General features: G+C 50.2%; 1 protein-coding gene across 1 annotated transcript in view; it reads left to right on the top strand.

The window, feature by feature from the left end:
• Positions 1–26,299, top strand: part of TCERG1L (transcription elongation regulator 1 like) — a 196,235-nt gene that overhangs the window by 21,135 nt on the left and 148,801 nt on the right. The window contains exon 4 of the mRNA XM_055560279.1: positions 19,293–19,478. Coding sequence (XP_055416254.1) covers positions 19,293–19,478 — 186 coding nt within the window. The remainder of the gene's footprint in view (positions 1–19,292; positions 19,479–26,299) is intronic.

Raw genomic sequence — 26,299 nt, 5'->3', positions numbered from 1 at the left:
GTCTCTGCTTTGTAATATGCTGTCTAGGTTTGTCTTATCTTTTCTTCCAAGGAGCAAGTGCCTTTTAATATTGTGGGTGCAGTCACCACCCTCAGTGATTTTGGAGCCCAAGAAAGTGAAATCTGTTCCTGTTTTCACTTTTTCCCCATGTATTTGCCATGAAGTGGTGGGACCAGACGCCATGACTTTCGTTTTTGAATGTTGAGTTTTAAGCTAATGTTTTCACTCTCTTCTTTAACCTGCATCAAGAGGCTCTTTAGTTCCTCTTTGCTTTCTGCCATAAAGGTGGTGTTATCTGCATATCTGAGGTTGTTGATACTTCTCCCAGCAATCTTGATTCTGGCTTGTGGGTCAACAAGCCCTGCATTTCGCATGATGTACTCTGCATTTAAATTAAATAAGCAGGGTGACAATATGCAACCTTGATGTATTCCTTTCCCATTTGGAACCAGTCTGTTGTTCCATGTCCAGTTCTAACTGTTGCTTCCTGACCTGCATACAGATTTCTCAAGAGGCAGGTCAGGTGGTCTGGTATTCCCATCTCTTTCAGAATTTTCCACACTTTGTTGTGATCTACACAGTCAAAGGCTTTGGTATAGTCAACAAAGCAGAAGTAGATGTTTTTCTATAACTCTCTTGCTTTTTTGCTTACACAACAGATGTTGGCAATTTGATCTCTGGTTCCTTTGCTTTTTCTAAATCCAGCTTGAACATTTGGAAGTTCATGGTTCATGTACTGTTGAAGCCTTGCTTGGAGAATTTTAAGCATTACTTTACTAGCGTGTGAGATGAGTGCAATTGTGCGCTAATTTAAGCATTCTTTGGCATTGCCTTTCTTTGGGATTAGAGTGAAAACTGATCTTTTCCAGTTCTCTGGCCACTGCTGAGTTTTCCAAATTTGCTGGCATATTGAGTGCAGAACTTTCACAGCATCATCTTTCAGGATTTGAAATAGCGCAACTGGAATTCCATCGCCTCCACTAGCTTTGTTCGTTGTGATGCTTTTAAGACCCACTTGACTTCACATTCCAGGATGTCTGGCTCCAGGTGAGTGATCACACCATTGTGATTATCTGAGTCATGAAGATCTTTTTTGTACAGTTCTTCTGTGTATTCTTGCCCTCTCTTCTTAATATCTTCTGCTTCTGTTAGGTCCCTACCATTTCTGTCCTTTATCGAGCCCATCTTTGCATGAAATGTTCCCTTGGTATCTCTAATTTTCTTGAAGAGATCTCTTGTCTTTCCCATCCTATTTTGTTTCCTTTATTTCTTTGCATTGATCACTGAGGAAGGCTTTCTTATCTCTTCTTGCTGTTCTTTGAAACTCTGCATTTAAATGGGTATATCTTTTCTTTTCTCCTTTGACTTTCACTTCTCTTCTTTTCACAGCTATTTGTAAGGCCTCCTCAAACAACCATTTTGCCTTTCTTTTTCTGGGGATGGTCTTGATCCCTACCTTCTGTACAATGTCACAAATGTCCTTCCATAGTTTATCAGGCACTCTGTCTATTAGATCTAATACCTTGAATCTACTGCTCACTTCCACTGTATAATCGTGAGGGATTTGATTTAGGTCATACCTGAATGGTCTAGTGGTTTTCCCTACTTTCTTCAATTTGAGTCTGAATTTGGCAATAAGGAGTTCATGATCTGAGCCACAGTCAGCTCCCGGTCTTGTTTTTGCTGACTGCATAGATCTTCTCCATCTTTGGCTGCAAAGAATATAATCAATTTGATTTCGATGTTGGCCATCTGGTGATGTCCATGTGTAGAGTCTTCTCTTGTGTTGATGGAAGAGGGTGTTTGCTATGACCAGTGTGTTCTCTTGGCAAAACTCTGTTAGCCTTTGCCCTGCTTCATTCCGTATTCCAAGGCCAAATTTGCCTGTCACTCCAGGTGTTTCCTGACTTCCTACTTTTTCATTCCAGTCCCTTATAATGAAAAGGACATCTTTTTTGGATTAGTTCTAGAAGGTCTTGTAGGTCTTCATAAAACCATTCAACTTCAGCTTCCTCAGCATTACTGTTTGGGGCATAGACTTGGATTAGTATGATATTGAATGGTTTGCCTTGGAAATGTGAGACTGCATCCAAGTACTGCATTTTGGACTTTTGTGTTCATCATGATGGCTGCTCCATTTCTTCTAAGGGATTCCTGCCCACAGTAGTAGATATAATGGTCATCTGAGTTAAATTCACCCATTCCAGTCCATTTTAGTTTGCTGATTCCTAAAATGTTGATGTTCACTCTTGCCATGTCCTGTTTGACCAGTTCCAATTTGCCTCAATTCGTGGACCTAAGATTCCAGGTTCCTATGCAATATTGCTCTTTGCTGCATCGGACTTTACTTCCATCACCAGTCACATCCACAACTGGGTGTTGTTTTTGCTTTGGCTCCATCTCTTCCTTCTTTCTGGAGTTATTTCCCCACTGATCTCCAGTAGCATATGTAAAATGTAAAATTAATTTTAGTAATTAACATAAAATTACTTTTAGTAATTTATCTATCCCAGTATATTTAGAACACTGTCATTTCAACATGTAATCGATAATCAATATAAAAGTATTAATGAGATAGTCACATTAATTTGTTTCATATTGTCTTTAAAATCCAGTGTGTCTTTTTACACTCAGCCCATCTCAAGTGCTCAGTTGCTGTGTAACTGGAGTCCCCAAGGGGGACAGGGCAGTGTGGGAAGGTTCATTTACTTATTTATTATTTATTTGTGACAATCTTGAAGATCTCTTTGTGTGTATATTTTAGCATGACTACTCAATAAGGTGTCAAGGTATTATTTCAAAGAAATTTAATTAATGCTCATGAATTTGTGACCTTATAAAAATAGTTAAAGCATCCATTTTTCCTATAACTATAATATTTAAAAGGTGTAAACATATGGTGTTTATATGCAAAACTGGCTGCTTTTAATACATTTCATTTTCCCCAGCTTCAGAATACTTCATATTTGTTAGGTGTAGAAAAATTGGAAACTCCCAAAATAGAGATGGAAGAAAAAAGACACCCACGGCTCCAGTACATGTATGCTTGCAGACATTGCTAGCGTGTTGATCTTTGCCGCACTTGATACACTATTGTAGTGTAGTTTTGTGCTCTCCTGTGACAATATTTTAATACAGCTTTCTTCATCATAGTATAAACTAGCAACTGTCATCTTTAATGAATTTTTTAAAAATCTGACTGATGAGTCAGAGTTTCAAGTTTTCACTGTCCATGAATACTCTGTAGGCAATTGAGCATCATTTCTTCATAATAATTTCTGAGATTTCTTATAGATGTCTTAATCTAAGTCATCAAAGGTTTTCACTTGCTTTAAAGGATGTAAGACTGCCTTGTAGAACTACAGACGTGTTGATCAGGAAAAGGATCTGTTTCTCCCTTTCCATCCTCGAGTGCATTGATTTTACTTTTAAAATTCTGTTCTTACCTTCACTGTCTCAAACTTTCTGTGCAGCTCGTAATGGAGGAGTGGCAGCAGGCACTCTCGGTTCTCGTTCCCAGCGGATGCTCCTAAATCCTTTCCCTCTAACATTGACAGGGATTGTAGATTCTGTTAACTGTCCATCAAAGAGCTTAGAAAACACATTCCACTCCCAGTTTGCCTGTGAGGATGTTTTGTGATAGAGACCCCGAGAAGACTGGTCAGCCCAGGGCCCAGAACCACTTATCTCTCGAGCTGCATAATAAGAAACGCCCATTAGACTGTACATGGTTTTCTCAGATTATATATGATTGTGGTCTGAAAGCCAGTTAAAGAGCTAGACCTTACCTGTCTCCTGAGAAATCAGTATGCAGGTCAAGAAGCAACAGTTGGAATCAGACATGGAATGATGGACTGGTTCAAAATTGGGAAAGGAGTATGTCGAGGCTGTATATTGTCATCCCGCTTGTTTAACTTATATGCAGAGTACATCATGTGAAATGCTGGGCTGGATGAATCACAAGTTGGAATCAAGATTGCCGGGAAAAATATCCACAACCTAAGATATGCAGATGATACCACTCTAATTGCAGAAAGAGAAGAAGAACTAAAGAGCTTCTCAATGAGGGTGAAAGATGAGAGTGAAAAAGCTGGCTTAAAGCTCAACATTTAAAAAACTAAGGTCATGGCACTTTGTCCCATCACTTCATGTCAAATAGATGGGGAAAAAGTAGAAACAGTAATTGATTTTATTTTGGGGGGCTCCAAAATCACTGTCGGAGAAGGCAATGGCACCCCACTCCAGTACTCTTGCCTGGAAAATCCCATGGATGGAGGAGCCTGGTGGGTTGCAGTCCATGGGGTCACTGAGGGTTGGACACGACTGAACGACTTCACTTTCACTTTTCACTTTCATGCATTGGAGAAGGAAATGGCAACCCACTCCAGTGTTGTTGCCTGGAGAATCCCAGGGACGGGGGAGCCTGGTGGGCTGCCGTCTATGGGGTCGCACAGAGTCGGACACGACTGAGTGACTTAGCAGCAGCAGCAGTGTGTGCTTTAAGGAAAAGAATACAAAGTCACCAGTAGGAATTAGGGCTGGAGCCTTGGGAGAGTTTGTTGAACAAAGGCCCTGGAGCTCTAGCCTCATCAGCCGAGGCAGCCCTGCCCTCGGGAAGTAGAGAAATGTGAGTACTTCCCTGAGAATCGAGTCTTGAATTTTTCCTTGTGATAATAACCTGCTGGTCTTGAGTTTTACTTGTAGCTTCCTTGTTCCTCTGGCATCAACACAAACGCCTTTTATAGAAACAACATATTATTCACTCTTTTAAGGAAAATAAGTATTCATTTCAGGCCGCATTATATCCTCAGTAGAGGGGATTTTTTTTTAAATTGGAAATGAACCTTGACTCTCTCCTGATCTAATTGGCCTATTTGCATTCATTCCCCATGATAGACAAACCTGCTCATAGATTTCCTGTGCCATGTGGGCAAGTTGGGGGAACGCATCAGAGACATTGCTGTGAGACCTCGCCCGTGATGGACACTCAGGAAGGTCCCCTGATTCAGGAAATGGAAGAGTGGAAGCACCTTGGGAAGCAGAGGTGGGGCTCTACCATTTATCACAGAAGGAGGAAGGCAAGTGACTGTGGGCTGACTGCTGCCCTTGAGATCCTGAGAAAGAGGCACATGGATGTTGATGGATGAGAGAGAAGGCGTCCTCGGAGGACCATGCCACCTTGTAACTGCAGCGTTGTGCTGGACACTGAAGGTCAGGGCACAGATGTCGAGACAGGAGGGGAGGGCAGGGGCCACAGCGTCCGCGTGGATTCCGTGGATGATGAACTGTCCCTTACAGACGGGAGCCCTGACCTCTGGCTGCAGAGCCTCTGGTGACAGGTCCCAGCAGTGCTGTCCGGGGCTGGTCACAGGTGCCTCTGCAAGGCTACGCAGGATGTGTGGCTGTGTCCACACGAAGAGAACGGGTGTGTGTGTGTGTGTGTGTGTGCATGCATGCACCTTCCTGCAGGCGTGGTGTCATGCGTACCGTAGTGTTTAAGGCTGCAAGCTGCCTCTGCTCTGCCTGGGGACCAAGGGAGGCTGTCTCATCCGGGGACTCCCAGTGGAAACTCCTGATGGAAGGAGGAGCTGCCCCCTAAGCGAGTGGCTTCCCCAGGCGATGAATGGCAGAGGAGTGGTTGGAAGTGGGTTTGGACGCGTTTGCTTTGAGGGTCATGGCTGCCTGAGACCCACAGCCCTGAACGCATCCATGTTTGATGCCTTCGGACCATGTGCGGCCAGCTTCCCTCACGCAGTCGGGTGGGTGAGTTGAAGCCTGATCGTCCTCGGGGACACAGGATGGCCTGCCTTCCTCTTGGGTTCTTCCTGCCTTTGCATGTTTTGTTTGGAGTTTTCATGGACTCCGGGCTCAGGCGGCCGTGCTCTTCTCTTTGCGTGCAGCTCTCTCACCAACTGTCACTTCTCCCAGGAACCCTTTACTTCGCTCTTGGCCCTGATGCTACAGGTCTTCTCTGGCCTTTCCTGGGGCTGCTGTAGGCTACGAGCAGTCTGGGCGAGGCGACAGGCTCCCTGGAACTCCCTGGCAGAAATGACGGTTATGGGTGAATAGCCTGCACCAAGCATCCTATGCTCCTGCCCCCTGCCTCCTGCCCCCTGCCCCCTTCCTTTCTGCCCCCCCCCACTCCCTCTTCCCCATCACAGGGCTGGTCGGAGGTCTCATGGACCCTCGCTGGACAGAGCTTCCATAGGTCATGTCCACACTGATCACGCCACTGCTCAGAACCCCAGAACTCCCAAGAGATAGCCTCTGGACCAGGGCTGCATCCGTACCCCCAGAGAAGATGTACGGTGTTTGAGGACAGGAGCCCCCGAGACAGGAACTGGCATGGACATGTCGTTGTCACCTGTAGCTGCCGCTGAAATGCGCTGTGTGGAGCCACGGTCCAGCAAATAGGGGCAGCACCTGTGCAGATGCCTTAAAATTGTAGGGAAGCTGATAAGCTTTTATTTGAGCATGCGCTATGTACAGACACCTTATAACGCCCTGGACAGGCCTGAGCTCCCCAAACCCTCACAGCCTCTGTGACTCAGAAACAGCATCTTCACTGCCCTGGGGGACCCTTGTTTCCCAGGGAGGCTGGGCTGGTTTCCAGGGAGGCAGTGTTGAACCAGACCACGTGGGCTGCCGGGCTCCCTGGACTGGTCTGCGTGTGAGAGAAGAGCTGCTCCCTACTGTTCCTGCATCAGCAAGGATGTCAGCCCCCCAACCCCGACGGACACTTTGATTCTGCAAACTCACGTTTTCATCTCACCAGGGTATCAGTTCTACAAGGACAGGCACCAGTGCCCCCTATTTGCTGAACCGTGGTTCCACACAGCACATTTCAGCAGCAGCTATAGATGACGAGGACATGTCTATGCCAGTTCCTGTCTTGGAGGCTCCTGTCCTCAAACACCGTACGTCTTCACTGGGGGTATGGATGCAGCCCTGGTCCAGAGGCTGTTTCCTGGGAGTGCTGGAGTTCTGAGCAGTGGCGCGATCAGTGTGGGCTTGACCTATGAAAGCCCTGTCCAGCGAGGGTCCATGAGACCCTCCGACCAGCCCTGTGACGGCCTCACACCATCCCCTGGGGACTCAGGACAGCACCCACTGCTGGTCGGGGCTGAAGGGAAAGGTGGGTTGGTGTCTCCATTACGAGGCAGTCAATCACCTTAATTTCATAACGGAGAGACACATGAGGAAGCAGGAAAATCCCTGAAAACCGTCAGCTCGTTGATGGCGTCACTGTCTAAATGCTTCTCTGTAGAGATAGACGGGGCTGGGCATCATTCCTGGGCTTCACAGCTGCTGTGGGAGGTGATGAGACCCGTGAGCGGTTCTTGTAAGTCCTTTGCACTGAAAATAATGAAGCAGCTGGACAGCAGCTGCCGGGTGATGGGCAGGTCGTGTCAGTAAACGTCTCACCAAAGCCCTCCCCACGCATTTTGTTGCTGTGCAGACACACAGGCCGTGTCCTTTTCAAGGTCACTGAAACCTCGGGCTCCTGGGAGGAATGGAATCCACCTGCTGTGACTTTCACAGGGAAATGCCTTTGTTTCCAGGCAGAAGGTTGTGTTTTGCCACTGCCACTGCATTCCGTAGAAAATCAGTCTTTTCAGGGACAGCTGCGTGCACCCTGGGATGCTCCATGGGGCAGGCGTGGCCCGCTCCCCCTCAGGTGACCCCTCTAGAAGTAAACTCAGAGGGTGGAGAATCTGCTTGGACCCACTGAGGTCACTCAACCGCATCCGGAATGAATCCATCCGGAGACGAATGTTGCCTGGGAGCCATAGGGTTGCTGTGCATTGGTTCAGCGCCTGCTGTATCCACCGTACCTGGATGTGTCCTGAGAACACCGTCCTGCCCTCAAGGAGGTTGTTAATGTGCGAGGTCTGGAGGTTTCCATGGAAAGTGAGGCTGGTGGGGGTTGTTGCTCTGCTGAGCCTGCCCTGGAGTCCAGCTCGGCTGGGGGTGTGGACTGTGACGGTCCCTCCCCACGGCGCACCCCCCCACACGTTGCCCCCCACCCAGCTGCACACCCCACGCCTTCCCCGAGGATGCTGGGAGTTGGAGGGGGAGGCTGGGCTGTCGGCCCCTTAGGTGTTACTGTCCCCCTCAGCCCATTGTTTGCTAATGAAGATGGTTGTTGCCCCTTCTCCTCCCCTTTTCTTCACTGACTGTTCATTACATCAGGATGTTTAGATCACCCAATATTAGCAGCAGTTTGTTCTTTGGGGCCGTGTAATTAATCTCTGACTTTAATAGTGAATATTCAAACTTGCACACCAAGTTACGTGAAATCACAGAAACAGCAATAAATTAGGATGTCTACCCCGAGCACAAAGGTAGTGAACTAGCCCCCTCTTAGAGCGAGCTAACTCATAGGTGCTCGCCTGTACCGTCTGCGGTGGGAGCGGGGGGCTCCCGGGCTGTGATGTGGCTCCCAGGGTGGCTCTGCTCAGGCACGTGGGCTTGTGCCCAGGGCGGGCAGGTTCTGGGTCACCAGCCAGGTGGGCCCAGGGCACCGTCGAAGTGCGTGTCTTCAGTGTCCCCAACAGGACACGTGTCAAAGCCACACCTGCTCCTCTCCATATGGGAGGGGAAGGGGCCGGACTACTCCTACCTGGGGCTCAGTGCCAGCGTCAGCGTGGGGAGTGCCTTTCATCCCCTGGTCGGGGATGAGGAGCTGGAGGGATCCTCAGTCACCCTGGGGCAGGGGGTCTCTGACACCGCCGTGGCATCTTCAGGGTCTGTGTCCACAGCCTGCGTGTATCAGGGGCCAACAGGGCATCCCAGCACCAGGACGCAAGTGGAAATGTGTGCAGATGTGCAGACGAAGGTGGAGTAAGACGAGTCAGGCAGCAGAGCCTCCTTGGGAAGGGCTGGTTCCTGAAGTTTTAAGAGAGACAAGCAGACTGCAATCCTCCCTTTGCAGAGCAGGTCTGCACCAGACATGCCCGCCGAGACTGGGTTCTGTGGTAGACAGAGAGGACTTGATGAAAAGTCATCTTCCGAGTGTCTGAAATGAGGGGAGGCAGAAGCCTTTGACTGTGTGGATCACAATAAACTGTGGAAAATTCTGAAAGAGATCGGGATACCAGACCACCTGACCTGCCTCTTGAGAAACCTATATGCAGGTCAGGAAGCAACAGTTAGAACTGGACATGGAACAACAGACTGGTTTCAAATAGGAAAAGGAGTACGTCAAGGCTGTATATTGTCACCCTGCTTATTTAACTTATATGCAGAGTGCATCATGAGAAACGCTGGGCTGAAAGAAGCACAAGCTGGAATCAAGATTGCCGGGAGAAATATCAATAACCTCAGATATGTAGATGACACCACCCTTATGGCAGAAAGGGAAGAGGAACTAAAAAGCCTCTTGATGAAAGTGAAAGAAGAGAGTGAAAAAGTTGGCTTAAAGCTCAAAATTCAGAAAACGAAGGTCATGGCATCTGGTCCCATCACTTCATGGGAAATAGATGGGGAAACAGTGGAAACAGTGGCAGACTTTTTTTGGGGGGCTCCAAAATCACTGCAGATGATGACTGCAGACATGAAATTAAAAGACATTTACTCCTTGGAAGAAAAGTTATGACCAACCTAGACAGCATATTAAAAAGCAGAGACATTACTTTGCCAACAAAGGTCCATCTAGTCAAGGCTATGGTTTTTCCAGTGGTCATGTATGGATGTGAGAGTTGAACTGTGAAGAAAGCTGAATGCCGAAGAATTGATGCTTCTGAACTGTGGTGTTGGAGAAGACTCTTGAGAGTCCCTTGGACTGCAAGGAAATCCAACCAGTCCATTCTGAAGGAGATCAGCCCTGGATGTTCTTTGGAGGGAATGATGCTAAAGCTGAAACTCCAGTACTTTGGCCACCTCATGCGAAGAGTTGACTCATTGGAAAAGACTCTGATGCTGGGAGGGATTGGGGCAGGAGGAGAAGGGGACGACAGAGGATGAGATGGCTGGATGGCATCACCGACTTAATGAACGTGAGTTTGAGTGAACTCTGGGAGTTGGTGATGGACAGGGAGGCCTGGCGTGCTGTGATTCATGGGGTTGCAAAGAGTCGGACACAACTGAGCGACTGAACTGAACTGAACTGAGAGAGGCAGACAGCTGAGATGGGCTTAGCAGAAGTGAACATGCGCACTTGGGAGCCAGGCTTGTGTTATAGAATTAAGTCGGATGGACCCCTCACCCAGCTGAGACCCTCTGCCCCGGGGAAGAATGTTCTTTTACATTTGGGTTCATGTAGCCAAATAACAAAACTGAAACTGAAATCTCTGCAGTGCCAGGCTTCCCAGGTGGTGTTAGTGGTAAAGAACCTGCCTGCCAATACAGAAGACATAAGAGACATGGGTTCAATCCCTGGGCTGGGAAGGTCCCCTCGAGAAGGAAACAGCAACCCACTCTGGTATTCTTGCCTGAGAAATCCCAAGGTCAGAGAAGCCTGGTGGGCTACAGTAAATGAGGCTGCAAAGAGTCGGGCATGACGAAGTGTCTTAGCACACACATGCACGGAACATTAGCTTTATTCAGTGGCCAAAGAATGGGGAAGCAGGGACTTGGTTCATAGATGGACTTCTCGTCCACATGGTGAGGGATTTGATTTTAAGTGTAAAGACGGGGGGAGCGTGAGGCTAACGAGGTCTCCTGGGAAAGGCGGGGACTCCAAGGGAGTGGGGGACCTTCCCGTTTCATCTGTTTTTGGTTCTGTGATTTCTGGTCAAGGCCACTGGAGCCTGATATTGAGCTGTTAATGTAGTAACGTTTGCAGAGAACGAGCTCAAGTTCATTCCCATCTTGGTTCCATCTGCTTTTTGCTTTTCTCTCTGAAAGAGAAGCTTCGTTTCTTGGTCTCCAGACCAGGACTTAAAGGTTCCCCTTAGTTGCTATTGACTTCCCTGGTGGCTCAGACGATAAAGCGTCTTGCTTACAATGCGGGAGACCTGAGTTCGATCCCTGGGTTGGGAAGATACTCTGGAGAAGGGAATGGCAACCCACTCTAGTACTCTTGCCTGGAAAATCCCTTGGATGGAGGAGCCTGGGAGGCTACAGTCTTTGGGGTCGCCAAGAGTTGGACACAACTGAGTGACTTCACTTCCACTTTCTTTAGTTCCTATTGGTGGGCAGGGGGCAAGGTTCTGATGGAGGATCCAGAGTCAGCCCTGGCAACACTGGTGTGCCCTCCACGAGCAGATATCACCCTGCTCCGTGGGTCCAGAGGCTGGACTCTGCACTGAGTGTCCGTTTAGGAACAGAATGACCCTTTAGAATATGGAGACGTAGGTCCTTCCAGACATGCCGTTCCCAGTCCTTGCTTTCCAGGGCCTCTGGGTCTAGGACCCCGAGGCTGGTGCACTGGCAGCCCAGCTGGGCAGTGAGGGGATGAGACTCGGAGGACGGTCACTCCTGTACGACAGGCCAAGACAACATGCTGTTGTTCTTGACATCAGACGGTAGGAAATGGGGGATTTGAACGGAGAGTTTTCCTTCTCCTGGGGCATTCCTCATAGCAGACTCATTTGGGTTCTGGGAGCCCTCTGACCGCTGACTGTTGCTTGGGGGCAAATCCTGACAGTATTTTCTTCTTTCCAGGAAAGATGGAACAGAGAGCTTTCTGAGAACCTCCCCACGTTGTGTGCCCTCCCATCGTGGTTGGGCTGGACCTGAGCACTGCAGGTCTCTGCGACCCCTGGGGAGGCAGACACACACCTCAGCGGTTGCATCTAAAGTGGGCATGGAAGGGGGTGCTGGGTCAAGGGCAGCGTCAGAGCCCCCTCCGCAGCAGGAGGCGGTGGGTATGAGACCCTGTTCCTTGTGGGTCTGCGTGTAACCGGGGGCTGCGGGGAGCCGGGAAGAGCTGCCTTGGGAAGGGGTGGTGCTCACTCCATGGTGGTAGGCGGCCGGTGGTCCTAGCAAGGGGAGCGGAGTCCCCTCTGCACTCAGGTTACTAGGATGCCTGGGCCACAGTCTGGAGGAGGGAGCAGGGTGATGTCAGTGGCTGGACTGCAGGGTCACCCACTCGCTACCCCTGTGGGGTTCCAGCAAACAGATTCTGTCATCACAGGGGTGCTGCCTGGGTGCTGGGGGGCAGAGAAGACAAACAAGCTGGGCGTCCTGGGCAGCTCACACACAGCCAGAGCTGGTCCAGAGGGCCAGTGGTGGGGGCAGTGTGAGAGCGTCCTGGGAGCTTGGTGACCAACCATCCCAGCTCCTGGGTTTGCTTCCTCAGCATGTGGAAAACTTGACCAAAACCAGGAATTGGACGTCTCCTTCAGAAAACCGCCAGAACGACAAACACCAAGAAAGGCAAACAGAATCAAACACACGGGCAGGAGCTGGGTGCTGGCTTGTCCTGTAGATACCAAAACCCATCGCTGCTCTTTCTAGAAGCAGCTGGGTAAAGGCTGACGGATTTCCTTATTCCCTGCAGCTAGAGGTCAGGGCGCAGGGACACCCGCCCTCAGTGGACAGGGCAGGAAGGACGAGCCTGAGTTCTGACTCTGTCCCCTTGTCCTTCCCTCTGCTCGCGTGTCAAAGCCAGAAGTGTCACGGAAGACCCCTGACCCGCCTTCCATGTGTGAACACAGGCGAAGCCCCGCACGCGGACGCTGCGTGCAGTCTCCTCTCGACCATGCACTTGGGTTTGCAGAAATAATGACCAGTTGGAAGATAGCTCACCTGGAGGATTCCACAGCAGCTAAATCGTTTGCTGAACAAAGAAAGAAACTGATGACTGTCTGTTCTTTGGGGCCGTGGATGAGGGGAGAGCACGGCATCTCCTGCGTTATCAGGCGTGCATCCTTTTCATCAGAAGACCCGCCTCGTCCTGCTGTTTCTGACGCACCCTCTGCAGCCCGAGACGAGGGTCTCCCTCTCCACCGTGTCTTCAGCATCTGATGCTCCAGGCGAGGCCTTCACCCTGCTCTTCTGGACGGATACAGGAGTGAGGTCTCTAGTGGCTTACATACCCTGCAGCCCGCTGGTGGTCAAAATTCCGAGGACCCTCCAGTGCCAGGGCAGGCCTTCCACAGCAGGGACACAGCGGGGGTCTTCTCTAGCACTGCCGCTCCCCTGCCCCCCGCCGAACGCGGCCACTGATGGAGACCCCGGGGCTGAGAGTCCAGGGCAGGCCTGAGAGGAAGAGAAAACCCAGGAGACCAGAACAGACTGGGCCACCCAGCCCGCGTGGATACCCTGGAGCACACGGCGCCTGACGGGCAGCTCAGCCTAGATGGTTCCAGAGCCCCTGCCTGTCCCACCACCCCAGGGCCACCAGCCTTTCTCTTCCTTTTTTTTTTTTTTCCTGTTGAATCCTGGGAAAAGCAGACCCTAGCTGCTGGCTAGGCTCTGGGTTTGGAGGCTGGTGATGGGAGAGGCCAGTGATCTGCACAGAGCCCATGCTCCATGTCCTGTGAGGCCTCCCTTGGTGTGTCAGTGACCCGAGGCCCCCATGCGGACCGCAGGGTGGGCTCTGGCGGCTCAAAGGAGACCCCCGTCCCGACACTGCAGCTCGCCCAGGGGGAGGGAGGGTGTGTTAAGCCAGAGGGGCCCCAGCGCCCGCCCTGCCCGGGGCAGACACACCTAGCCTGGGGGTCAGTGCGGACTTTGTCCAGGGCCCCTGTGAGTCCCCCGAATCGCATTGAGTCCCACGCTCTGCAAACAAGGGCCGTGGAGGTTCTCCTGCGCGTGGCTCCCCTGGGGTCACTCAGAGTAGAGCACAAGCAGTGCTTCTTTGCACGTTTGGCCATCGGAGGGGGAGCTGCGGAGTGGCGGCCGTGATGGAAGTGGCAGAACGAGCCCGTGAGCCCGACCAGTGAACCCGCGGCTGCCGGCCGCCTCCAAGGGAAGCACACGGTTAATTACTGTTTTGCTTAAAACATTGATTTTATAAGTAATCCTTATGGGAGAGCATTTCTGGCTTATCTCTTAGCTGGCTTAGCAGTTTTTTTTTTCTTATTTTTTTGGCTGGACCTCTTATCTCAGTTTATTTACTCAACTAAGGGATTCTCTGCAGTCCTTTGGGGAAAGCAAGTTATGATAATGACTTATCAGTTGACACAATTTATTGAGTGCCTGCTCGTCTTCCAAGACTCGGCTCAGAGGCCTTTCCCGAGGAGCAGCTGGCTTCGCGGGGCCCGTCCTCCCTGCGCGTCTCCTGGCTGGGGTCCACGGGCAGCGTGTCCATGCGGGCCATTATCTTTTGCATCAGCGCCTCCCATGGCCTCATCTTTCCTGCCCCAGGCTGCGTGCAGTCTGACAGGTGGAGACGCTCCATAAACACCTGGCCTGGGGGGCCAGGGGATGGAAAAGGGAGGGACGCTGCCAGTGGCTCCCGCCTGCGCTGGACTCCAGACGGGGGTCACGGGGGGCTCCTGGGCCGCTCCCCTCCCGGCGCGTGCTGCCTCTTCCAGCTGCCCGCCCGGGTTGCGCTCACCTGTGCTCCGTGTCTTGGAGGCCGGGAACCAGGTCCTCCTCCCGCACCCAGTACCTGGCTCTGGCATCGACACTCGATGCGCCTGAGCAAGGCTGAGCTGGTGGGAGCCTGGCGGTGACAAGATCCCTTCTTTCCGTCTCATCTCGTCCACCAATTATGACAGTAATTTTGGCAACATTGATTATTAACTTTCTATTTCCACTGATACTACGCAGTCGATTTTGTGCTCTAACTAGTGAGTGGTGCATTTTTATATGTACCCAAATGGATGCAAAGCAGGTTAAAAGCTATCTTTCTGAGGTTTTTTTTTTTTTTTAAGAGGCAGATAAGGTTTACTTTTTTTTTTTCCTTTGGTTGAATCATCATTTTTGACAGCAAAATCACTTGAAGATAAAACTGTTTCCACATGCCCATCTGTAAAATGCTCTTGCCTTGGCAACCGTTCAAGTCACTGTTAGTTACTCTCTCTTCCTTTGCTTCAAGACCATCTTCATTTTGAACCAAAGATCCAGTTATTCAACAAATTCGAGAGTAGCCTACCACCAAGCGGCTTCGAGATACGCAGTCGTTTGGAGCCCTGCGTCACAGCGGCAGACCTGACTCTGAAAACGGCCCAGGAGTTAAACCCCACTGACAGCACGGGCGGCGAGATGACACACAGGAGCCCCGAAGGAGGGAAGCGGAAACTACAAAGGAGTTTTGTGTGAAGCCTCACCGTGTGTGGGCTTCCTCAGAATTACCTTATTAAACTGACTCTGCATGCCGTAAAATGCTCACCCTGCTTTGACCCTGAACATCCATCCTGGGTTAGGCACGAAATGCAGAAAGTAACTTTTTTTTAAACGCAGTCGTGTAAGTCATGCTTATTTATACTGTGTGCCTAGTTGCTCAGTCATGGCTGACTGTGAGACCCTGTGGACTGTAGCCCACCAGGCTCCTCTGTCCATAGGGTTTTTTTTTTTTTCCAGGCAAGAATACTGTAGTCAGTTGCCATTTCCTTCTCCAGGGGATCTCCTCAACCCAGGGATCGAACTTGTGTCTCCTGTGTCTCCAGCATTGCCGGCGGAGTCTGTACCCACAGAGCTATTGACCGGGCAACCCCTGCTGTAATGGTGGCTGGTTGAGTGAACAGGCAGTTTTGTGCGGTGGGTCCATTGCTGGGAATACTGGGCTCTGGTTAATAACTGGACTTGGGAGGGCCATTTAATGAAGGGGGACGCATTTATTCTAACGCCTTGTGGGAGAGCAGTGCGTTCGCTGTGCTGGCAGTCCAGACCTTGCCTCTGGAAACTTCTGGTTGGCTGCATGGCAGAAGGTCCACAGTGTTCAGCTGGGGGCGGGGGGCTGTGGGATGTTTTTAGACCCTTATTTTCTCCATTTTATACCTTTTTATAATGTGTTTTTATTAAGTAAGACAATCTATATTGAACACTGGGTTTCCCCTGACTTTAAATCTGTGTGTGACAATGAGACCTCACTGCGCCCCTGCCGGAACGTCTGAAACCCAAGCACGGACGCCAAGTGCAGACGCGGCGTGGGGCAACGTGAACTCTTCTTCGTGGCTGGTGGGGATGCGCAAAGGTGCAGCCGCTTTGCCGGACAGTCTGGCAGTTTCTTATAAAGCAAAATGTAGTCTCACTGTGTGACCCAGCAGTCACATTCCTTGGTATTTACCCAAATGAGTTCAGAACTCATGTCCAAACAAAAACATGCACGCAAACATTTGCAACAATTTTATTTGTAATTTTAAATACTTAAAAACAACCAGGAAAGCCTTCAGCAGGTGAATGGGTGAACTGTGGTACATCCATACAATGGAATATTACTCAGTAATAAAAGGAAATGAGCCATCGAGCCATGAAAGGATGCAGGGGGCTTTAAATACAAACAGACACACTTGGGAGATATAGCAGGTTTGGTTCCAGACCACTGCAATAAAAGAAATACAGTAATAAAGCAATGTTTTGGCTTCCAGATGCATATAAACATTATCTTTGCATTATCGTACAGCCCATTAAGTGTGCAATAGCATTATGTGTAAAACAGCATACATTCCTTAATTTAAAAATACCTTATTGCTAATAACTGCTAGCCATCATCTGAGTCTTCAGCAGGTTGTAGCCTTTTTGCTGGAGGAACTTGCGTGATGCTGACGGCTGTTGACTGACCAGGGTGATGTTGCCAAAGCTTGGGGTGGCTACAGCCGTTTCTTAAAATAATACAGCAATGAATTTGCCACATAAGTTTATTTCTTCTCAAGAATGATTTCTCTTTTGCCTGCAGTGTCATCTGATAGCATTTAACTCACAGTAGATCTTCTTTCAAAACTTGAGTCAGTGCTCTCGAAACTTCTCACTGCTTTCTCAGCTAAGTGTGTGTGATAGTCAACATGCTTTGCTGTCATTTCAGCAGTTGTTACAGCGCCTTCACCAGGTGTAGATTCCATCCCAAAGAACTGCTCTCTTTGCTCATCCTTAAGAGGCAGCTCCGTGCTCATACATAAAGTTTAGCACGAACGTGCAGCAGTTCACGCACGTCTTCAGGCGCCACGTCTCACTCTAGTTCTCCCGCTATTTCCACAACATCTGCAGTTCCCTCCCCACTGCCCTCAAAGTTGCCCACGAAGCTTGGAACAAACTTCATCTAAACTCCTGTTAAGGTTGATGGTTTGATCTCTTCCCAGGAATCTTAGATGCTCTTAATGACATTTTGAATGGTGAATCCTTTGCAGAAGGCTTTCAGTTGACTTTTCCCAGATCCACCAGAGAAATCATCGTCTATGGCAGTTATAGCCTTATGAGGGGCTTTCCAGGTAGATCGGTGGTAAAGAATTTAGCTCTCGATGCAGAAGACGGGTTCAATCCCTGGGTCAGCAAGATCCTCTGGAAGAAGAAATGGCAACCCACTCCAGTATTCTTGCCTGGGAAGTCCCATGGATAGAGGAGCCTGGTGGCTACAATCCATGGGGTTGCAAAGAATCAGACATAACTGAGCATGCAGCAGAAGCTTTATGAAATGTAATTCTTACATAATAAGACTTAGAAGTCAAAGTGACTCCTGCATCCATGGGCTGTAGAATGGATGCTGCATTAGCAGGTATGAGAACATTAATGTCCTGTCTGTCCTGTCTGTCAAAGTTCCTGGGTGACCAGGAGCATTGTCAATGAGCAGTAATATTTTGAAATAAATCTGTTTTTTTTTCCTCCTGAGAAGTAGGTCTCAGCAGTGGGCTTCAAATGTTTAGTAAGCCTGTATAAAGAGATGTGCTATGGCTATCCTGTTTGTAGAGCACAGGAGGGTAGATTTAGCATAATGCTTAAGGGCCTGGGATTTTTGGAATGGTGAATGTATTGGCTTCAACTTAAAGTTAGGGGCTAGCTGCGATAGCCCCTAACAAGAGAGTCGGCTGCCCTTTGAAGCTTTGAAGCATTGACTTCTCCTCTCTAGCTAAGAAAGTCCTAGATGCCATCTTATTTCAATATAAGGCTGCTTTGTCTACATTGAAAATACATTATTTAGTATAGTCATCTTCATGAGTTATCTTAGCTAGATCTTCTGAATAACTTGCTGCAGCTTCTACAGCAACACTTTTAATTGCCTTCAAGAACATTTCCTTTGCTTTCAGTTCAGTTCAGTTCAGTTCAGTCACTTAGTCGTGTCCAACTCTTTGCGACCCCATGAATTACAGCACACCAGGCCTCCCTGTCCATCACCAACTCCCGGAGTTCACTCAGACTCATGTCCATCGAGTCAGATCTCATCCTCTGTCGTCCCCTTCTCCTCCTGCCCCCAATCCCTCCCAGCATCAGAGTCTTTTCCAATGAGTCAATTCTTCACATGAGGTGGCCAAAGTACTGGAGTTTCAGCTTTAACATCATTCCTTCCAAAGAAATCCCAGGGCGGATCTCCTTCAGAATGGACTGGTTGGATCTCCTTGCAGTCCAAGGGTCTCTCAAGAGTCTTCTCCAACATGACAGTTCAAAAGCATCAATTCTTCATACCTTGACTAATGGTACGAGAGGCCTTGCTCTCAGCCCGTCTCAGCTTCCACCATGTCTTCCTCATTGTGTTCAGTCACTTCTGGCTTGCAGAGATGAACAGGCAGAGCACACAGGGTTTTTAGTTCTGCCTTTGATGAAACTTGTAGAATGTACAGCACGAACGGTGGACCATAATGTAAGTATAGACCTGGGGTCATAATGTATCAGTGTTGGTTCATGAATGTAGCACCCAATCCAAGCGGGTGATAAGAGGGAAGTATGTGGGAATTCTGTGTACTTTCTGCTCAAGTTGTCTGTAACTCTAAACCTGCTCTATAAAAAATTAAATTTAAAAAGTCTGTGAATGCCATCATACCGCACTTGGAAAATACAGAAAGACAGAAATGAACAGAAACGCAGGAATCTGGCACCAAGTGTGCCCTTTGCTATTTAAAGTGTGAGACGTGCAGCTCTGTCCCTGAGACCGAGAACATGCTTGGCATCTATTCAACCAAGTGAAGACTGGTTGACCCAGCGGCTGTGTAGAAATGGAGGTGACCGTGTAAGAGGCTGTGTTTACTGACCCTCTTACTGTGAGCGGCAGCAAAGTGCCTTCTGTCTAAGGCAGGCTTGTCCTCTGGAGACTGTGACCCTGATGGCACACAGCTCTGTGCCCAGGTGGCATCTGGGCGGGTTGAGAACTCATCACTCTTACTTCAGGGACAGTGGCCAGGTCATGGGCTTCCAAGAAAGGGGGTCACCACACTCTTGTTTTCTTGGTGCTCAAATGCTCCGTAATGAAATGGCGTTGTCTCCAGTGGACGCCAGGCGTCCTGTGCTGACCTCCCTGTCCCCCTCTGCAGGTGCTTGTCACAGCGGCCTTAAGCCCACGGGCAGCGGCCCCACCGTGGCCATCGCAGCCGCCGCCACAGCCGTGGTCTCCGTGGACCCCGAGGGGCTCGGGGGCCCGTCCCCCTCCAGGGTGCAGCCCTGCCACTTGCTGACCCTGGCGCCCATCAGAATGCCCTTGCGGACCGCAGCCTTCCCCGGTAAGTACCCAGCCCGGTCTCTCCGAGCCGTGGGCTGGCGAGAGTCCACAGCATGGCAGCCCAGGTGGGGCCCTGCTGGCCTCCAGGTCCATGGTTTCCTGGGTTCTGGTGCTGGGAGCACTGGGGAGGGATTCCCGGGTGTGCTCATCCTCAGACCACACTCATGGACCTCAGTCCCACTGACCAAGGCCGCTTGGGTCAGTGGGTCAACCTGGGCATTTCCTGCTGTGAAACAAAGTTCAGGTTTCCATTTGAAGAAACGAGGCAAGCCTTTACTTACTCTTCACGGGGAATGTTGCACATAAGAGAAATATCTAATTGTCTGAGGCAGAACTTGGAAGAAAGCACAGGCAATGTGCTGGAAAAGAACTATGTATCCGGAAAAAAAAAAAAAAAAGAACTATGTATCCGAGTTAATGAAACAAAAATGTACATAGCTCAGACTCGCCTGGGGCTCTCACTGAGCTGTCCCTCCTGGGCTGGCCCGGGCCTGCAATGAGCAGGAGGGGTGGGTCCCCCCATCACGGCAGGGCCTGTGCAGGGGCCCACCAAAGCCCGTGGCTGGGCGCCAAGGGGGCCACCAAGGCTCTGAGTCCCCCATGCGGTGGGCCTGCTGTTCGAAGTCCTCGGGGCCGAGGCGGGGCTGGCGGACACGGGTGTTGTGAGCTCAGGTGCAGGATGAGGGTCTCAGGAAGGAGAGGGATGAGGATGAGGGAGCTGGAGGGCCTGATCCCGGCTGGTTGTCCTCAGCTTGCACACGCGTGCCTGCTCACTGTCGCCAGCAGGCATGTGCCCGGCCGTCCTGGTGAATGCAAGTTTGGGACGGTCCTTAAATGTCACAAAAGCAGGACTGATTTGGAGGACGCTTAGTAGGTGCTGGAGTCTTGTGAGTTAGTACTATCTATTGCAGTTCTAGTTTTGCACATGATACAGTAAGACTTGGATAGAAATTCTGTGGGATTATTAATTCTATACCAGAGTTAATCCTAGAATTGTATACTAGTATTGTTTCATTGTTTGTTTAATCGCTAAGTCGTGTCCAGCTCTTTGTGACCTTGTGGACTGTAGCCTGCCAGGCTCCTCTGTCTGTGGGATTTCCCAGGCAAGAGTACTGCAGTGGGGCCATTTCCTTCTCCAGGGTTACATCATTGATGGCTCTGTTATCAGTGACAGAGACACCACTGGATTGTGATACACACACACACACACACACACACACACACGCACACACACGCACACACACACACACGCGCGCACGCACACACACGCACACACACACACACGCACACACACACACGCGCGCACACACACACGCACACACACGCGCACGCACACATGCACGCACACACACACACGCGCACACACACACGCGCACACACGTGCGCGCGCACACACACACGCGTGCACACACACACGCATGCACACACGTGCGCACACACACACGCACACACACGTACACACACGCACACGCACACGCAAACACACGCACGCGCGCACACGCACACACGCGCGCGCACGCACACACGCGCACACACACGCACACACACACACACACGCACATACGCACACACACATGCACACACACACACACAAATGCATCTTTGTGGGAGAACTAGAGATAACCTGGTTTCATTACTTCCAGACTGGGGAGTGTTACTGGCTTTCTGGGCTTGTTCCTAGCGTAAGTGTTGTGGTCTTCTCAACACTGGGCCTGGGCGTGCGTGTTTCTGTGTTAATTTGGTAAATTAGTTGGTCAATAGAAAGTTGTATTCTCAAGAACAGACTGTTATTTCTATTTCAGCATGTCAGTGAACATGCACTTAGGGTGTGATGGGGGAAATAAATAAAACGCATGGATAATCTCTTGTGTGGAACATAATTTACAGCTGTGTCAAGATTTTGGTTAAAATCCATCAGTCCATTGGCATTTATTAAGGATAACTTACTATTTTCTGAGCAAATTAATCTTAGAAAGAACCCCAAACCAGACCTTGTGTACCCCAGGGGCGGCTTCACTCTTCATGTCTCGTGTGATTTATAAAGCAACATAATCATCAGGCGTCTTTCCGTGTTGGTATTTTATAAGGCTCTATAATCAAATTTGCCATCATGTGTATTCAGTTAGACAAAGGCAGTATCCATGGATCTATCTTGTAGAAAACTGCTGAAGTGGCTCTCAGAGCATGAAGGGGCCGCACTCAACAGGTGGCTGCTGAAATAGCCTCTGTGGTGTTGGCATTGGTCCCTCTCTCCTGGAAACCCTGATAATTGCAGGGGTGGAACCGGGGCTGTTTGTCTGGGCCGATGACCCCAGCCTGGTGGGCACCCTCTGGGCTCTTTGGCCAGTCCCAGGCATGAGTGGTGCATGTGGTTCTGCCAGGGCTGCCCCTGGAAGCGGTTCTTGGGGAGGCAGGACCAGCTGTACCCCTAGTCCGGCTGCCCCGGCTTGCTCATCTTGACGTCAGCAGAAGGCATTTGAGAGGGACTGCCTGTACCCGTGGTGAAACCCTTCCCAGCGTTTCCCTGGGATGCTTTCTGGAAACCAAGACTTGAAAGAGACCGAGGGCAGATAGTGTGTGTCAGAGTGGGTTTTTAACCAGTATCAGCAGCCCATGGAATGAGATCCAGTGAGACTGAAGAGTGGATGGTCCTGACTCTCAGTGGAGGTCTGTGCTTTCTGCTGGGAGACCCCTAACCCATTTGAGGCAGGTGGGGAGGAGGAGGGAGGGGGTTGGGAGGAAGGAGGGCTGGTGGGGGGAGGGCGACTGAGGGGACCGAGTGGCATCGCCAGCAAAGGTTTCAGAGCCTCAGAGGATCATCTCCCCGTGAAGACTGCTCCGTGTTCAAATCGATTTTAATATGAATTAATTTGGCTGTGTTGGGTCTCAGTTGTAGCACGTAGACTCCTTCTCTGCGGTGCCTGCGCTGTCTTTTGAATTGATGCTTTTGAACTGTGGTGTTGGAGAAGACTCTTGAGAGTCCCTTGGACTGCAAGGAGATCCAACCAGTCCTTCCTAAAGGAGATCAGCCCTGGGTGTTCATTGGAAGGGCTGATGCTGAAGCTGAAACTCCAATACTTCAGCCACATAATGCAAAGAGCTGACTGATTTGAAAAGACCCTGATGCTGGGAAAGATTGAAGGCGGGAGGAGAAGGGGACGACAGAGGATAAGAGGGTTGGATGGCGTCGCTGACTTGATGGACATAAGTTTGAGCAAGCTCCGGGAGTTGGTGATGGACGGGGAGGCCTGGTGTGCTGTGGTCCATGGAGTCACAAAGAGCTGGACATGACTGAGCGACTGAACTGAACTGAACTGAACTGGGATGTCTAGTCATGGCTCTTGGGGTCCAGAGGGCAGGGGCTCAGAACTTGCAGTGCATGGGCTTGGTTGCTCTACATCATGTGAGATCTAGTTCCCCGACCAGGGATCCATCCTGTATTCCCTGCACTGGAAGTTGGATTCGTACCCACTGGACCACAGGGAAGTCACAAAAGCGTGTAAACTTCAATGTATCTACAGTTGAGTAATCCTGTTTCTATTTAGAAGATAATTCCGTTTTAGATAAGTGATTTACACTATTTTATTTGTGCCCTTGGCTTGGTAATAAAAGCCTGATAACCTCAGGAGCCCTGCGTGGTTTAGCTGTGTGATTCTCAGCGGAGGGAAGCTTGCTCCCAGGGACCCTCACCCACGGCCAGAGGTGCTCTTTGGTTGTTGAGACCTGGTGGTTGTTGCTGGTGTAGAGACCAGGGATTCAGCTACACACGTGGCAGCCCGAGATAGCCCCGTGGGAAGGAGAATCTGGCCCCAGATGTTAGAGGTGCTTCCATGGAGAAGGCCTAGTTCATGGTCTAGACGTCCACCTACCTGGTGGAGACCAGGATCAGTGTGTGAAGAGGCTCCCTGAGAGTTCTGATCCAGTAACTGAAGGACCCAAAAGAAGGCTTGGTGCTGGAAAGAAGATCAGCCACGAGCACCGCTGAATGATATGCCTTTGTCATGGTTTAGGATTTCGAATAAGATACCCTAGAGAACCCCTTGACCCATTCCACATTCAGTTCAAAAGCGGGTTTTCTCTTCGAGAGCATTGCTGGCATGTACAGCCCAGTTAGTCCATGCCACTGCTCTTCTGGACGAGCCCGCGCGCCCCGGGGTCTCCCACTGGTTCACGTCGGTCTGTGCGGTCGCTGCCCCCCGCCCAGCCTGGGAGTCACGTGCTGGCAGGACATGTTGCCCCTCCCTGCCCACCCTGAAGCACCATCCGAGACTAACCCTCCAGCAATTGCCTGGACCTCAGAGTCCATTCTCCAGGGGATGAATACTGACTCTTCCTTCCACTTGTTCACGTGATTGCTGTAATTTCTGATGCCGTCTGTCTCATGCTTGCTCCTGAATCAGGGGTGAGGTTGGGGAAAGGGTAGGAAGAAGAGGGTTCACCTGGAGAGACCTCACTGGAGGGCACTCAGACGTGGGCGGGCAGCTGGTTAAAGAGGGTCAGCAGACGGGGAGGGCTGGCTGCCCTTCTTTTCATTTCCTTCCAGCAGGTCTCAGCTAATGTGCTTCGCCTTATTCTCAACTGTTCCTGAAGCCTTGGAATTTTCAGGTTGAGAAAGGAACGTGTTCAGGGAAAAGCATGCCTTGTATCCTATATTTTAGTTTTTAAGGAGAAGGTGGAGTTTGTCAGGGGAGAACTGAAGCCGTACCAAAGGATCCGCCGGGAGGACCTGCTTCCTGGCCCTCTCCAGGGGGGCCCTCTCCCGGGGGGCCTCTGACCTGCACCCCTCAGCGGACCCCTCGATGTTACAACGGAGTGTGAAGTGGGCACCCACCGTAGGGAGGGTAAAAGCACCTTGCCACACCAGCATCTGCTCCTGTCTGATGAAACAAAGTGATCCTTTTTAAGAATGATGGTAGCTATTTTTAAGACTTCACCCCCCATTCCGTAAGCGTTCAAGTGAAAATGGCAGAGCGTGAGTGACCGCCATGGTCTCCGGTTCAGCAAGTGACTGGTGAGCACAGCCATTAAAAGTGCCATCTGCCTTGGAAGCCATTTACCACCTGTTCTTTTGCTTCCAGAGCCATTTCATGGTCTAAATTTAACATTTTGTCCTGCCACAGAACAGCTGGGAAGTGACTCTTCTTTTCACTATCAGGAACTTACCAGCCAGGCTGCATAACAAGGCAGCAAAGTCGCCAAGCCAGAGTCCTCGAGGCCTCTGCGGAGCCGTCTGCTTGTCGCATCAGCGGAACCCGTGGCTGCCGAACCAGGCTGTGTAACCACAGTAACCCAGCCGTCTGGGCGTGCAGCCTCTTCTCTTTCTACCCGGGAGTTGTTTCCTCCTCCACTCTAATCAAACATGTCATAATACATATTAACATTTTAGAGGTTTGTAGAGGCAGAAATACCGCTGCAGCGTAATTACTCACACCCCAGAGTGCCAGAGACTCAGCTGGCTTCCGTGAGAAAGACATATGTGTTTCTAATGGGGAGAATGAGCTGCTTTTAGGAGAAAACGTATTGGATTTACACGGACAAGAGGGGACTATGTCTAGTTTGTTATCCACCCGTGAACTCATGTTATGGATGCAAGATGAAACTCGTCAAGCAGGTGTTAAGACGTTTGGGCCACATCGAGTGCAGAATTTTCTCAGTGCAGATCCAGCTGTGAGCCCCTCCTATCGACACGCCGGCCTGTTTTAGGTGATCCATCTAGAAAACTCCCCTGGGACCTACCTGGCGCCGCCTTCCCTGAGGAGCTCCCGTCACTCGAGATGCACTTGCCATCCACACTGTTAGCTTCAGCTCACTCTTCCTTTGAAAAGAACTGGCAATCCAGCCTGCACACAAAAACATGTCTATGTTTGTGCCAAGTATAAAGAACGCGGATATAATAGACCCCCAGTACCTCCCTCTGAGCCCCAAAATAGCCGTTTCCGTACCCCAGCACCCCTGGGAGCTGCAACCCTCCCCAGGAATAATTATCTCCTGAATAGGGGCCCATCACCGCTGTGCTGTTTTTCAGAAGCATGTTTACGTAGAAGCATTATTTCTAACAATGTGTTTCCGAGTTTAGGCGCTTTCTGAATTTTACATAAATGTAATCATAGTTTGTGCATTCTCCTGTGATTGCCTTTTTTGCTCAAAACGATGTGGTGTTTTGTTGTTGTTTTTCTGTGAAGCCCCTGCCGGTCCTGGCAGCTGCGGTGCGGTCACGTTCACTGTGGTGCCGTGTTTGTTGGTCCGTGTGAGTCCACACGAGTTCTTTCCGCTGTGGGAGGTGTCGGGCCAGCTGCCCCCTTTCCTCTGGAAGCCTTTACCTCTCCTTCTGAGCATCCTTCCGGGTTGGCAGGGGCATCTTTGCACAGACCTGTGGAGCCCAGGAGTGCAGGGCCCTTGCTCTCTGCCGTGTCCCAAGTGTGCTTATCTGGTCGCTGTTGTTCAGCCGCTAAGTCACGCCTGACCCCGCGACCCCATGGACTGCAGCATGCCAAGCTCCTCTGTCCTTCACTGTCTCCAGGAGTCTGCTCAGATTCATGACCACTGAATCGGTTGGTGACACTATCCAACCATCTCATCCTCTGTCGTCCCCTTCTCCTCCCGCCTTCAATCTTTCCCAGCATCAGGGCCTTTTCCAATTTGTCAGTTCTTTGCACCAGGTGGCCAAAGTATTGGAGCTTCAGCTTCAACATTAGTCCTTCCAATGAATATTTCAGGGTTGATTTCCTTCAAGATTGACAGGTTGGATCTCCTTGCAGTCCAAGGGACTCTCAAGAGTCTTCTCCAACACCACAATTTGAAAGCACCAATTCTTGAGTGCTC

This window comes from Bubalus kerabau, chromosome 22 (assembly GCF_029407905.1).
Source record: "Bubalus kerabau isolate K-KA32 ecotype Philippines breed swamp buffalo chromosome 22, PCC_UOA_SB_1v2, whole genome shotgun sequence".
Taxonomy (NCBI): Eukaryota; Metazoa; Chordata; class Mammalia; order Artiodactyla; family Bovidae; genus Bubalus; species Bubalus kerabau.
Note: the sequence above shows the minus strand (reverse complement) of the source record. Positions and strands in the feature narration are given on the sequence as shown.